Genomic DNA, 15,889 nt, shown 5'->3' with positions numbered 1-15,889 from the left:
TGAAACAAGCATCCTGGGACCAGTTTCAGGGTATGTCACCCTTCTTCAGCCAGCCTAGCTTGAATCCAGTGGCACAGTGAGCAAGGGACCCACGTCTGGGCATACCCATCCCACTTAGGGCGAAAAGTGTAACAGCAAACAAATGATGGACGGAATGCTGACAATGCAAACATTCACCCCCAGTCAAAAGATCTGGGTTACATCGAGTGTTCTTTTGCCCACTACGCCACCCCAGTTTGTACCCAGCCATATGCAAATCATATGCATAAGCATATTACCACCATTAAGAAGGCACCTTGGCAAACCCTGCAATAAGTTTTTGGAAGATGAGAGCGGTAGCAGCCATCGCTTCATGTATTCAAGTAGGAGAAATATGGAGTAAAGTGAACTAGAAAACTAAATTAGTTTAGCTAGTAACTAACTTCTACTGAAGGTGAAGATTCTTTAATTCGGTTGTTGTAGGCAATATAGGCATAGGCATTACCTATAGTGGTCAATATAGTTACAAAGGGTAGTCGGGCAAACAGTATAACTAAGACTTTCATAAGTGGATTAAAAAAATGCAACATTCACCCACAGTCAAAAGATCCGGGTTAAATCCATCGTTCTTTTTCCCACTTGGACACCCCAGTTTGGAACCAGCCATATGCAAATCATATGCATAAGCATATTACCACCATTAAGAAGGCACCTTGAGAAACCCTGCAATAAGGTTTTGGAAGATGAGAGCGTTAGCAGCCATCGCTTCATCTATTCAGGCAGGAGAGCTATGGAGTGATGTGAACTAGAAAATTAAATTAGTTTAGCTAGTAACTAACTTCTACTGTTCAGTTATTGCAGGCAATATAGGCATAGGTATAACCCATAGTGGCCAATATAGTTACAAAAGGTAGTAGGACAAACAGTATAACTAACACTTTGATAAGTGGATTAAAAAAATGCTATGTTTAAAGTCAGTAGCAAAGTAAAACACAAAAGACAGATTTCCATCATAAACAATGTTCCTTTAATTTTTTTTGCCAATCCATCATGAACTATTTTCCTTTAATTATTTTAGTAATAAGAGAAGCAAACTCTCTCCACCCAAAACAGGCCCATCCCCCTACCCCTAAAATTAAACAAATCACCACAATCAATGTCCAAAGAAGAAACTAAAGTCCAACTGCCCTTACAAATTCCCATCCTCTAAACCCACAACAAAAGTTCTTCCAACCAAAGCAAATATATTTTTAAAAAGGGCGTTAGAAGAGTAATTGATATGGGCGTGAAGGTGTCCCACTTCTTGGTGAAGCTGCACCAACTCAAGTAGGACACTGCAATGCAAGCGGTCTGGGTATGATGAGGAAGCAGAGCAGCAGTAGTGGAAATCAGCTGCTGGCAGTGCTGCCTATGGTGTGGCCAGGATGAAGGCCCTTGCGGCTGGTTGCAGGTACTGGAGCCCATGGCAGTGGCAGCTGCCACTGCCTCCTCCTTCTCCAGAGCCACCAGCTGGCGACATTCGTCCTGGATGGCATTCATCTGTTGCCACCTCAGGCAGGATGCTTAATCCTACCAAGCTGTTGGAACCACAGGAGTGGTTCCAACATATAAAGAAAAAAATGACAAATTGGAAATAATACCCAGTGTAAACACTTGTTTATATAGTGACAGAGTAGCAATACATTGCTGGTCCCCTAGGGCTGTTGGAATGTTTTGATGTTATTAGTCACAGGGCTATGTTTTCTCCACCCATACATCACACAAAAGCACTACCTGCATCAAATTAAGCAAGACTACAACCGGAAAAATGAACTAATTTAACCCCTTCCATGTGGGGCACGTTCAGTGGACGTTGCGTGCACTACCTCGGTAGTGCTGCGCACGTCCTCTGAACGTGCCGGCCCCGCCCGCGCAATAGAACGTTCCGCACCAGCGCGGAACGTTCCGCACAGCGGAGGGGTTAAAAAAATGTATCTTTTGTTTACAAATCTAAGCAGACACCTTGTGTGTAAAAAGAAAAATAAATAACATCTCATTAAAGAGTAAGGCATTATGCAGCACAATTAATAATATTCTTGTCATGCAAAATAAATCGAGGCATGCTAGCGTCAGTTACTTTGCCTCTCTGCAGTCTGCAGCTGGGGCAGCTGCAATGGACAATTTATTTTCTTATTATAACTCCATTGGCTCTGTTCTTCTCTGACTGCCTTTCAATTCTACCCTGACTCCAAAAAGCAGATGAATAATAATAATACTACATCATACATGTCACATATAAAATGTGATGTCCTGTCTGGTGTAAGAAGACAGTGGCAAAAACGATGCACTGCAGTACAGGGGAAGGAATTGGATATGCATTTTATTTGGCATGTTAGTCACAGAGTATCCCATCCACCAAACTCTGAATCAGGCACTTAGTCCCACATTCCTCCCTGGCCTCGCCCCCACCACAAATTATTTTCAACAAATACCTTTGCTTGGCAATAAGGAATGTTACTCTACTGCTGGGCAAGTTAGAGGGATTAGGCTAGGCAGAGGCTTAGCTACAGAATAGTGGAGTGTCACTGATCATCATGTGCTAAGCTTTCGCTTAGTCAGTCACTACAGTTGATAAACGACAAAAGGGAAACATTTGAACAGATCTAAATCCATTATGGAAGCCATGAAATATTTATGTATAATGGCTTGGCCAGAAAAATGTGGCACATGCCAAGAATGGAGTTTTGAATTTCTTTTGGTAGACTGGGACAGAATTTAGGAAAGAATAATGGCGTGACATACCAATTGGATGTGACTGAGTGGCACTGGGAAACACTGTGTTTTTGATTTGTAATGCATTGAAAACATCATAATGCAGCATTAACTGAAGCAGACACACATTGAACAGTCAACAAAGCAGTGCTGAATTGAATCATGCTGCAGTTAAGTCACGGGTGGCGAAGTGCCATGGGCAAGGAGATGATGAATAATGATGGGTGGGATATCTACCTCACTTTACAAATGCAGTTTAATACATTTGTCAATAAGCAAGCAATGTGACTTACCCCCAGCCATCCTTGACACCATTGGGACTCCCCCTCCAACCGCCGCTTGGGCAACCTCCGTCGCTCTGGGGCTGCAGACACCACCACCCCTGTCACTGGTAGTCTGTGTAGCTACAAAACAAATTACACATTTTGGATGCCCGATTTGCCTCCTAAGTAATTATTATAATTTTTGAGCAAAGTACAACCGCAATACCTCACTATAGTTCGGTTAGCAGTATCTTCAATCAAAACTATCACTTTGGACTGTTTGTTGGTCAAGAATGTTAGAAAAGCCAGGTATTTAAGCCAACCAAAACCGTTTGTAATGGAGGGGCAGAGCTATGATGACTTTGAGGTGTTGAAGTGCAATGAAGGCGGGGAATGGTCAATGAAGGACACATGGTCTTAGATGGGAAATGCAATGGGATCTCATACTTTCCTGCGATGCTGTACTGTGAGAAAAACCCCGGGAGCATCACCACTAACCCCGACACTCCCTCGGTAAAACCCTCATGGGTGCCTTACCATTCTAGCCAGGACAAAGACAACAGGGAAATCCGGGAAGAAACACCACCTGTAATAAAGGACTTTTCCCTCGTCCCGAAGCCTGGAGAAAGTGACCTGGAAATAGTCAGTCCATGGAGAGGCAGAGCGGAACAGCAAGATGACCAATCAGGGACGCCAGGAAGAGGTCAGGCTTGGCAGAAAAGGCAGGAGGAAGGCATGTCAGGGACGTCAGTTGCTAGGAATCAAACCGAACAGGACAACGGAGTAAATGCTGGAGAACCAGAGACGAGCACAAAGGCTATTGCTGACACCCGATCCGAAGAGGCCGGAGACCGAGACACGGAGGTTCCAGAGAACTGGACCGAAGACTGGTGGATCCCGGAGGAGGCACTTGAGCTGCCGCAAGTCAGGAGAGTTGCGGCAGAGAGCGGTACGTAACCTGGGCAGAGGGAGGCAGTGGGAGGAGGACAGAGGTAGGCTCTTTCTCGCTGGCTGTTTTGGTATCCCTTTGCATTCACAAATTGCATGCTTTATGCCCGACCATCCCGACCAGAGTAGAGTGAGCCGGAGAACGGGGTGTTACTGGTCACCCTACTGAGCACTGCCAATCGCCTGAACCTCTAGCTGTGGGAGAGGTGTGGAGCCGCGGCCAGGGCGACTGACGCTGGAATCTGGGGATCAGGGTTCGATCCCCGGACCACGGATCCCTGTTGGAAGCCGTCCAGTGTGTGCTACACTCCTTTTCCTGTGCTGACTCAACAGGCTACTTTTGGTTACCCTCCATCCTGACTTTTCCCTACTAAAACCTGTTTGGATTGCGTATTTTTTGTGTGCTGCATCAACAGTATTATTGTTTGTTTATCCCCCACCCAATGTATCTGTGACTCATACCAACAATAAATACCACAGTATAGATCCCATACGGCCTCCTCGCCTCTGTTTCCAACTGTCCCTCCGACAGTTGGTGTCAGAAGTGGGATCGGAGGAAATGGAGGCCGTAGTGAAAAAGATGGCAGAAGGGCAGGAGCGACTCATTATGGCCCAGTTTCTAGAGACAGCAGAAGCAGAGAGGGAAACCCTACACAAGACCCTTACAGGATAGGGCCAAACCCAATAGACCACAATGGGGAAGCTTGCTGAGATGCTCGGACAACACCAAGAGTACACTGCCGTCCTTCGGTGGTAGTTGGAAAGTATGTACAGGGTGAAGATCCGGATTTCTTTCTCTCCAATTTTGAGAGAATGGCCTGAGCTGCCCTGTGGCCAGAAGACAGGTGGGGACAGTACTTAGGTCCCCTTCCCTCTGGGGACCTGCAATCAGCCTACCAGGCTGCTAACCCCCTGGGAACCACCAACTATCCGGATATCAAACGATGTATACTTGAACGTATGGACATTGACGAAGAGACTATCGGAAGAGGCTCCATCTTATCCGAGAAGGACCACAAGAAAACCCCAGAGCCCTGTGCTATTGCATAAAAGATACAGCCAACAAATGGCTCAAGCCACTAACGTCCTCCAAGGAGGTTATATTGGAAAAAATATACCTCGAACAATTCCTCACATCATTACACCCTTCCATTCAGAGATGGGTTCGCCAGCATGCGGATCTATCATTAGACAAAGCTGTAGACGTTGCGGCGGTATTTTTCAGGGCCCAAGAGCTACAGAATGGTAAAGAAGAGGGGAGCTGGAAACATTCCGGTAATCACCCCTTGAGAGCCCCCAGACCAAGCCACTACCCCTGAAAGCCTGAAACAGTGACTGTGGTGCCTAACCTTGTGCCACCGACCCCTAGGCCATCTGTTCCCTTAGGGCCCGATGTTTTCATTGTGGTGCATTAGGGCACATTGCACGCTTATGCCCACAAAAGGATGAACCTATGGAGGTTGAATACACTCGAGCCCTGTATTGTTCCCTAGAGGGAGACCCTCATCATTTTCACTGACAAGTAGCCATTAACGGAGAACCCAGAAATGCCCTGGTAGACACAGGATGCTGCCAGACGGTTTTAAGACCTCAAGTTGTCCCCGGGGGACCACCAGTCACTACTGGGGTTGTCAACATCCAGTGTATCCATGGGGACAGTAAGGCCAATCCCATGACTAAGGTGACTATACAACACCAACCGACCCAAACCCTGGTGAACATGAAAGTGGGTCTCATCCCTCACCTACCTGAGCCTGTGGTCTTAGGAACCGACTACCCCCACATACATACCCTGCTTCACGACACCTGGAAGGAAGGGGCGAGTGGAGAGAAGAGGCTCTGTTTTTCCAAATCCCAGACCCTGGTTGGAACAGGGGAAAAGACCGGACGAGTAGACAACTATGTGAAGGGAAAAGAAAAGCTGGAAACCCGCCCTTCTGACCCATTCCACTCCTTCTCTTTGGGAATATGACAGGAATTTCCGCTCAGTACAGCAAGAGGATAACACTCTACAAGAAGCCTGGAGGCAAGCGACTGAGCAAGAAGACCCTCTCCAAGTAGGTCCTCAATTCTTTATTCAAAAGGGGCTGTTGTACAGAAAAGGGGGGAAACCTGCCTATCCAGCTACTGGTAACCCTTCCCTTCCAGGAGAAAGTCCTATACCTGGCCCTTAGCTACCTGTTGGGTGGGCATTTCGGGGGAGAAAAAAACAAAAAAGCCATACTAGAACAGTTTTATTGGCCAGGCATTTATCAGCAAGTCAGGAAATGCTGCAGTGAATGCGCAATCTGTCAGAAAACTAGCCACTACGCCCCACCCGGATTTCCCCTGAGACCACTACCCATATTTGACGTCCCCTTCTCTAAGGTTGCAATGGATATCATTGGCCCCCTCTTACCCTCCCGTAGTGGTTGTTGCTATGTCTTAGTCTTGGTTGACTATGCTACACGGTTTCCAGAAGCTGTTGCCCTTAGACAGCCCAACACCACCCAAGTGACCAAAGTCATGATCAATATCTTTGCATGCATAGGATTCCCAAAGGAAATACTTACCGATCAGGGTACGCCCTTCACCTCCAAACTCATGAACCCGGTGTGTCAGCAATTAAATATCAAGCAGATCCACACTGCCGCCTACCACCCCCAGACAGACGGTCTAGTAGAGCGATATAACGCCACCTTAAAAACCACCCTGAGAAAATTGCTCAACCTAGAAGCCCGGAAATAGGAAGAGATGCTCCCCTTAGCTTTGTTCGCCACAAGATGTGTACAACAAAAAAGTCAAGGCTATTCCCCGTTCAAACTGCTGTACGGGAGGCCGGCGCGTACCTTTATGGACATGGCAAGAGAGCAGTGGGAAGAGGAAACAGATTCCACAAAACCACTGTTGGAATACGTGACCGGCCTTAAGACCCAGCTGAACCAGGTACGAGCCATTGTACGGTCCAACCTGGAGCACTCTCAGATCACTCAAAATAAGCAATATGATAAAACCAACAAAGAAAGGTCCTTACAAGTAGGCGATCAGGTCTTGTTATTACGCCCTACCTCTGAACATAAACTACTGAGCCAATGGCAAGGTCCCTTTAAAGTGATAGAAAAAGTAACCCCGGTCATATACAAGATAGAAATGGATCCCTCTGGTAACCCCACCCAGATCTATCATATAAACCTTTTTAAAAAATGGGAGGGCCCTGCCCCTGATCTGGTTCGCTTACGGCCCTAACTTATCCCCGAAGCATGGAGAGAAGCTGTTGACCAAGAAGTCCTTCAGATGTTGAAACTAGGAATTATTGAACCCTCCAGGAGTGTGTGTTGTTCACCCATAGTAATAATACCTAAACCTGATGGGTTAATGCGCTTCTGTATCGACTTTAGGGAGGTGAACAAGATATCGCAATTCAATGCTTATCCCCACCCTAGAGTCGATGAAATGATAGAAAGACTCGGGAAAGCACAGTACATTAGTACCGTGGATCTTTGCAAGGGCTACTGGCAGGTGCCCTTGAGAGCCCAGGACCGAGAGAAGACAGCCTTTTGTACACCTAATGGATTGTTCCACTTCAGGGTATTACCTTTTGGGTTACATGGGTCACCCGCAACCTTTCAAAGGCTCATGAACAAAATACTACAACTCCATATAGATTACTCAGCAGCCTACCTAGATGACATAATCATCTACGGTGACACTTGGAGAGAGCACATCTAACACCTGACCCAAGTTATCCAGACGCTAAGAAAGGGCGAGTTAACCATCAACCCAACCAAGAGCCACTTGGCAGCTAAATACGTGAAGTATTAAGGATATCTATTGGGAGACGGCTGCATCAGACCATAGGAAGAGAAGATGGCAGCAATCGCCCAAGTCACCTTTCCCAAAACCAGGAAAGATCTCAGGGCCTTTTTAGTCCTACTTGGTTATTATAGGCGGTTCATCCCCTGTTTTTCCCAGACCGCCGCTCCCATGACTGATCTGATGAAGAAACCCATACAAACAGAAAAGTGTCTGACAAACCACACTCCTTCTGCGTCCCGTTCCTTTCAACAACTGAAACAACTCATTACCTCCAAGCCCCTTCTCTTGAATCCTGATAATGAGAAACCCTTCATACTACAAACGGACGCTTCCGACAGTGGCATCGGAGCAGTATTTTCCCAAAAAGACGACAACCAACAGGAACGTCCCATCCTCTTTATTAGCCACAAACTGTTCCCAAGAGAAACCCGATACGCAGTTATTGAAAAAGAGGCTCTAGCCATCAAATGGGCTGTTGAGGCTCTTCGTTATTACCTTGATGGCAGGGACTTCCTCCTCTACACAGATCTTGCCCCTCTTGAATGGCTGTCCCGGAACAAAGGACACAATCAGAGAATCCTACGGTGGTTCCTTACCCTTCAACCCTTCTGGCATACAGTCTACCACTGAAAAGGGAAAGACCAGGCCAATGCACATTTTTTGTCTAGATACCCCGGAAGCCCTTTTCTTGTGAACAAGAAAGTGAGGAAAACTCCGGGAGCGTCACCACTAACCCCGGCACCCCCTCGGTAAAACCCTGATGGGTGCCTTACCATTCTAGCCAGGATGAAGACCACAGTGAAATCCGGGAAGAAACACCACCTGTAGCGAAGGACTTTTCCCTCGTCCTGCTGTCTGGAGAAAGTGACCCGGAAACAGTCAGTCCGTGGAGAGGCAGAGCGGAACAGCAAGACAACCAATTCAGGGATGCCAGGTCAGGCGTGGCAGAAAAGGCAGGAGGGAGGCATGTCAGGGTCATCAGTTGCTGGGAATCGGACAGAGCAGGAGAACGGAGCAAACGCAGGAGAACCAGAGACGAGCACGGAGGGTGTTACTAACACCCGATCTGAAGACGCCGGAGACAGAGACCCTGAGGTTCCTGAGGACTGGACTGAGGACTTGTGGATCCCGGAGGAGGCGCTTGAGCCACCGCAACTCAGGAGAGTTGCGTCAGAGAGCGGTGCGTAACCTGGGCAGAGGGAGGCAAAGTGGGAGTGGGATAGAGGGAGGCTCTTTCTCGCGGGCTGTTTTGGTATCCCTTTGCCTTAACAAATTGCATGCTTTTTGCCCGACCATCCCGACCAGAGTAGAGTAGAGTGAGCCAGAGAACGGGGTGTTACTGGTCACCCTACTGAGCACTGCCAATTGCCTGAACTTCTTCTCATTTGGTTATCTTCCCTTATGGTGTTCCCCCATCTTTCCCTCAATCTTTTGTCCAGTCCTTCACATGGTGTGGTGGAAGATGTAATGATCAAGTAGAGCCTGAGTACTGACCGCTGCTTTTGCTTTCTTTTGACGGGGAGCTGATACTTCAGGACCAGACCAGACATACCAGAAGCGATGAGGACCCCTTTTGATGCCCTGGACCACGGATCCCTGTTGGAAGCCGTCCAGTGTGCTACAATCCTTTGCCTGTGCTAGCTCAACAGGACTACTTTTGGTTACCCTCCATCCTGACTTTGCCCTACTAAAACCTGTTTGGATTGCGTATTTTTTGTGGTGCATCAACAGAATTATTGATTGTTTATCCCCCACCCAACGTATCTGTGACTCATACCAATGATAAATACCACAGTATTTATCCCATACGGCCTCCTCGCTTCTGTTTCCGACCGTCCTTCCGACATGTACTGTCATGGAAACTGCTGGTACGCTGCAATATATGAATGATAACACAAACATTGGGGGGGCCCATGGCCATGGCCAGTTTCTGGTTTTGACAGTTTGAGCACAAGCACGAAAGCCTTCTCAACAAACATGCTTGGTGATTAATAGCTTACTTGGGCCTGCAATCGTCACTGTACCAAAATCTGTTTTCTTAGTCTGACAGTGTCAGCAAATATATAAAGGGAGAGGAAAAGATTATTAAAAAAGCAGAAGAAAGGAACAGAGTACAAACAGGAGGAAGTCAGCTACAAAAACATATGAAAAAAAGTATAATGCAGGAATAACAAGAATTTAACATTAGAATTGAAAAAAAGGAGACAGTATAAAAAAAGAAAACAAGGCAAAGCAATTCTAATAGTAGGGGGAAGTAAAAGTTAGGGAAAAAAATTATTAAATGGACCAACTGGAGCCAGCGGAGCCATCGGCCACGGCGCTGATGGTGTTGGTTCTACCCGCCGTGACACTGGCAGTGGCGATGGCCCCTTCATCCGCCTATGATGCCCTCTTGTCCTTGGGGGCAGATGGAAGAAATAAAGAAGATAAAAAATAGATTAGGGGTACAATTTAGGCAGACGCAGTAGCATTGTACTTTTCTAAATCCGATTGCGTATAGTACTAGTATTGAGTTGATCTACTCCAAATTTTCGAAACCTAAATCCTATTCCTAATTTCCTAAACTACATTTTGAGCTACCTATGCAGTGCAATGAACGATCTTTGTTTCTCAACCTCCTCTGATGGGCCAACTCAGTCTCCCTTTTCAATGCATAGATACTACACATCACTGGGAGATTGATACTGTATGATTTACATAAAAAAGGCACAGAGAACGCTAACTCACTGATATACTACCACTATCTTTGTGACAGTACAGAGGAGTCTGCATGACTTCTTAAATAGCAGTCCAAGCAAGTGCCTATGAGTGCGAGTAGATAGCGCTGAGCAACTGGCTAGCGCAAGCTGGTTTAGATATTATTCGTAATGTGAGCTCAACTTATCCCTGGGTATGAGTAGTATGCTATTTGATTTTTTTTTTGCATTTATAGAGAACTAAAAAAATTGAACAATTACTCACCGAGCCCAGCAACCTTGATACCCAGCAGTTCAAGCAGGTCTGTTCGGGGGCTAGCAAGTCTGTCCAGTGATGCATCAACTGCTGTGTTGTGCGGGGAACCCCAGTGCTACGGCACACACACAGGTACAATCTCCCCTACAGCACCCAATGCTCCAGCAGGGTATACCCTCTCCCAGGACTGCTGCCTGCTGCCAGCATGGAGGGGAGGGGGTGCTGCACAAAATAAACTAGCGTGGCCTCCTCCGCTTTCGAAAAATAGAGCGGAACTGCAACCCTTGGCAGCACTGGTGACTGCAAAGTGTGTGGCTTGTTGTTCATACATGGCACTGGAGTGAAAAAAAAAACAAATCAGATAAAAACAGCAAAGAAGAAAGAGCTAAAGGAAGTAGAACACAAGTAAGAAGAGGAAAGCATAAAAAGTACAAAAAGTCACAGAAAACGTTAAAAAAAATACCAGAATGCAAAATACACACACATAAATACACATACTTAGAAAAATAAACGTTAAATTAGGGATGGATGAGTGGGATAGGGGAAGGATTGTAAGAGATTAAAAGAAATTCACAAAGCAGGCCCAGCACCATGCACAGAACAGAAAGCAGGTAAAACAAACAGGCCACACCAATACCGTTTGCACTGATTTTTCAGTGTGGAATGCGCTACTGGCTGAAAAAAGCAGTGCAAATGGTGAGGACAAGAATTCTTTCTCCCATTCAATCTCGCTGAGGTTTTTTTTGGAACAGCGCAGAGTTCTGCTCAGCCATGTTTTTACAGCCTATGGTGGCATTAATACCCTTGGAGAAGCTTGTTCTGTGCAGCAGTAATCTACTTGTTTTTAATGACAAAATAAATGATCTGCTTAGTACATCAGCAAAAATGTGCTTGCTCTGTATAAGGAGGGTTGCTATCTGCTTGAGCATTGATTATTGGGGGAGCCACAGTGTTACCAAGTTCAAAAGATAACACTCCTGAAAAGGTATTAAGCTTGGCAGCATGGGTTAACTTAACCCGAGCAAGGTGTTGAGGGTGCATAGCCCAAAAATGCCACATGCAATGGTAATCACGGTGTATTTCTTGTTCCTGCTGCCCCTGCTGAACTCCTTTTTTTGTATATGTTACAAATCAGCAAGAATAAATAATAATTTGTAAAGGTTGCTCTTTTTACCGCTATTTGTGTTGTTTATTAATGTTGTTATTGTTTGTTATGTTGTTAAATCGTTTTTTTTAAATGCAAGGTTTGAAGTTACTGCTGGTTTCTTTCCTTAACAGTGTTTTACGATTTTCAAATTAATAGAATCTTCTACTGTTGACTCAAAGTGGCAGTTCATTCTTTAAGAACTATAACTGTTCTCCTGCATGTGTTTGTATATTTAGGACACTATAGAGAATAATGCTTCTTCTCACTGTAGAATAAAGATTTGTATACGAGAGCCAGGTTTTGTTACAGATGCAATTCCATTCTCATAGTACACTACACACTGATGTCTGCTGGTGGAGAGGGCAGTTATTTTGCACATATTAATATAGATGCTTGTCACTTTGGAGAGAAGTTTCAGCGCAGAGCTCTTTCTTTGTGTACACCTTACTACAAATGCCTCTCTCCATAAGGAGTTGCCTGAGAGAGAGGTGAGTGTGTCCTTACATTTAAATGTGCACACTGTTTGTGCAAGACTCAGTTTTCAACACAGAGGATACTCAATTTTTCAAACTACTAATGACATTAATGATCACGAAGAGGGTTATGAGCAGAGACAGAAGTCTGTACCCGTATCGTATATTGCACATGTATTACTCTGGGGAAATGTATCAGCTGAGAGGGCAGTGTTTTTCCATACAATAGTCTCTATAGTTATTATGCAAGATATACTTATGAGTATAAAGGTAATTTTAACTGTATACTTTACTTGTACTACTTTCATAATGGGGAGACACATCACCACAAAGGTAAGCCACTTCTCACACCCTAATTTGCACAAGTTGAATCCAAGAGACATATCATACTACGCAGAGTTATCATGCAAGAGACTTGTCTCAGGAAACAGGGTAGTTTCTCCCCGCAGCCTGCTATGAATACCTGTCACCATGAGAAGAGGTATGATTAGAGAGATACATTTCCCTCAAACACTACCAGAGACACCTCTTACCCTGGTAAGATGTGTTAGCAGAGAGATGACTTTCTTCCCATACAGCACTACATATTGATGTTGTTCTAAGGAAAGGTATGAGGACAGATCCCACTGGTTCATTACACATATATGTATATCCATTTTGTCATGGAGATAGGTGTTAGTGCAGGAGACAAATTTTCCCTATATACTTCTGCATATATCTGTCAGGCTGGGAAGAGCTATGAGTAGACAGGGAAATCCATTCCCACCCACTTATAAATATGGTTATTTCGCTGAGGAGAGATGGCATTAGAGAAGCTAGTACTTGTTCGATTTAGTATGGAATAATGAGGTCTTACATGTGAGGTGAGTACCATCCCTTCCCTACTATGCATACTACTAAACCTGGGAAAGGTGTGAATGGAGAGGCAGTGTTTCTTTACATCCTACTCTACACATCAATAATCTTCATGCAAGCTCTCAGTGGAGAGGGTAGAGTCTTGAAATAGTCCAGTAGTGAGGATTGTAAGAGGTAAGTATTGTAATGAAAAAAATTGTAAATTCTTCCCCTAAAGTGTTTTCACGATCTTGTGAGTGCCTAGCAGGATTGTATAAAAAAGGGCTAGAGAAAAAAAGCTGGTGCATATAAATTATACATATCAGTGAAAATACAAATTCTATTATGAAATTAGGCTTGTGAGCATAAAGCAGCAAACACTGTCTACTCAGAGTGGATGCAGAAGCCTGTGTGCCTGACTCTCTCTAGAGGGGCTCATGAGAATCACCCCTGCCACGTATGAGAGCTCAGGGCTCTTGCAAGGGTCTTTTGAGAGTCATCAAGAAAGGAAAAAAAGGGGAACATGGTACAAACAACATACATAATGAAAGTATAGGGTAGCTCCAAAAAGAGCATTTTCGAGTAACATTTAGGAGATGTTTTGTTAAAATGAAATGGTATTACAAGCTAAAAATAAGCATTACATTGATTTGTCTATTTTCATATTTGTCACCTGTTTGAAAAAACTTTGATGTTTCTGAAATGTGGTTATTTTTTTCTTTTAGATGATCATTGAAATGATAGAAATGCTCCAGAAGGCCAGCTTTTTGATAGATGACGTTGAGGACAATGCAAAGTTACGACAGGGCTTTCCTGTGGCCCACAGCATATATGGCATTCCGACTGTAATAAATTCAGCAAATTATGTTTATTTCCTCTGTCTTGAAAAGGTTTTGACCATTGGTCACCCTGAAGCTGTGAAAATATTCCTCCATCAGGTGTTGAAAATACACAAAGGACAAGGTTTAGATATTTCCTGGAGAGATACTTACACATGTCCAACCGAAGCTCAGTATAAGGCTATGTCCTTGAAGAAGACAGGAGGACTTTTTGGATTGGTTGTAGGCCTAATGCAATTATTTTCAAACTATAAAAATGATTTGAAACCTCTTCTTAACACCCTTTCCATGTTTTACCAAATAAGGGATGATTATGTCAACCTAAAATCTAAAGAAAAAAGCGAACAACAAGGTTTTTGTGAAGATTTAACAGAGGGAAAGTTTTCTTTCCCTGCTATACATGCAATATGGTCAAGAGCAGAAAGTACTGAAGTGCGAAACATCCTTCGTCAGAGGACAGAAAATGTTGACTTAAAAAAATATTGCATGGATTATTTTGAAAAGGTCGGGTCTTTTGAGTACACCAAGCAAACGTTGCAAACACTTGAATCAGAAGCATACATACAAATTGAACAGCTAGGGGGGAACCCACTGCTTGTAGCACTAGTAGGCCATCTAAGTAAACTATACAAAAATAATGACCAGGGTTGCCTACCTTCAGATGTCAGTATATGATTTTGTATTACACTTAATCGTATAAAACTAATATACTGCATCACTGTCTTCCTCTCACAGTTCTAAATGATTATAAAAGCGATTTAAAGTGTTGAACCGTTAAGGGTGTAATTGCAATTGTGTATACATGAATCTTTAGCCTTCAAAGTTAATCTTAGCACACATTAATCAAGGTATATAAAATGGTAAAATATTTTAGTTATGAATAGGATTGTTAACTAATATTCTTTTCTATATGCTTTGCTAAACTGAAAAGAATGGAATTTGCTCTTTTGTCTTTGGAAAGTTAGTATTTGTTAATGACAAATATATTTAAAAAGCAATTTCATGGAAAGTACTCTGACTCTGCTTTCTTATTTGCTGCTGTATGGATTATTAACGCTGGTCAGATTATTTTTTCACTTGGAAGTGCTTTAAGCTTGATAAACCATTAAATTCAGACTAGGCAGTAACAAATATTTGTGTAGAAAACTGCCCACTTTTTCCCCCTCATCCCCTTGGCCTGTGTGTCTGACTTGAAGCAGAAATTCATCTGTAAGGATTGACCTATAAATCATTAGTAATCTGAGTCATAATCTACACCACAAATGAAATGTCCATGGTCCGTCTTGTAGTTCCTACTAATCCTTACGATCTGCATATTTGTTGGACAACATAAACCAGGGGCTTGGTGCCTAGACTGATTCTAAACAACCCTGCAGGAATTGTCGGCCTGTAGGCCAGCTAGCTCACAGTGCCACTGTAAACCCTCCACTAACCTTACCAGGGAGCTAATGATTTCTGGCCATCACTGACATGACAACCCTGACCCCTCAGGGATCGTGGAAACCGTACAGAACCTTTCGCTCAGTCACTCGTGCTCAATTATTCTCAGAGAAGTATACAGAGAATACGCAGTGAGACGTTTTCAATAAGTTTCTTGAACCAACAATATTCTTGTATGAAATACTTGTGCTGCAATGATTAATAGACAGAAGCATATACAAGTGATTTCAAGCAACCAGAAGTGTAAATAGTAGATATAGTTCTACCATGGGGCTAAAGCAATGTATTTATGCCGGCATATAAAACAAGGCAGTATTCAAGCGCACTCCTCCTATGCGAACCCTACTGTAAGTGTACATAGATTGTGTGAATGTGTGGATCCAAGAATTCCCCCGAGGGATAATCCAACCCCATTACCTGAAAAGAGAGAATGTAGGACCCCGTCTTGGTCACAAACTGGACACCCCT

General features: G+C 44.1%; 1 protein-coding gene across 4 annotated transcripts in view; it reads left to right on the top strand.

The window, feature by feature from the left end:
• LOC144761648 (geranylgeranyl pyrophosphate synthase-like) overlaps positions 1 to 15,138 on the top strand; it is a 366,008-nt gene extending 350,870 nt beyond the window's left edge. For all 4 annotated transcript variants that reach the window (XM_078646937.1, XM_078646936.1, XM_078646938.1 and 1 more), the window contains one exon: positions 13,868 to 15,138. In XM_078646937.1, coding sequence (XP_078503063.1) covers positions 13,868 to 14,656 — 789 coding nt within the window. In that variant the 3' untranslated portion in view covers positions 14,657 to 15,138. The remainder of the gene's footprint in view (positions 1 to 13,867) is intronic.
• Positions 15,139 to 15,889: the final 751 nt, after the last annotated feature.

Source organism: Lissotriton helveticus, chromosome 6 (assembly GCF_964261635.1).
Source record: "Lissotriton helveticus chromosome 6, aLisHel1.1, whole genome shotgun sequence".
In the NCBI taxonomy this organism is placed as follows: Eukaryota; Metazoa; Chordata; class Amphibia; order Caudata; family Salamandridae; genus Lissotriton; species Lissotriton helveticus.
Note: the sequence above shows the minus strand (reverse complement) of the source record. Positions and strands in the feature narration are given on the sequence as shown.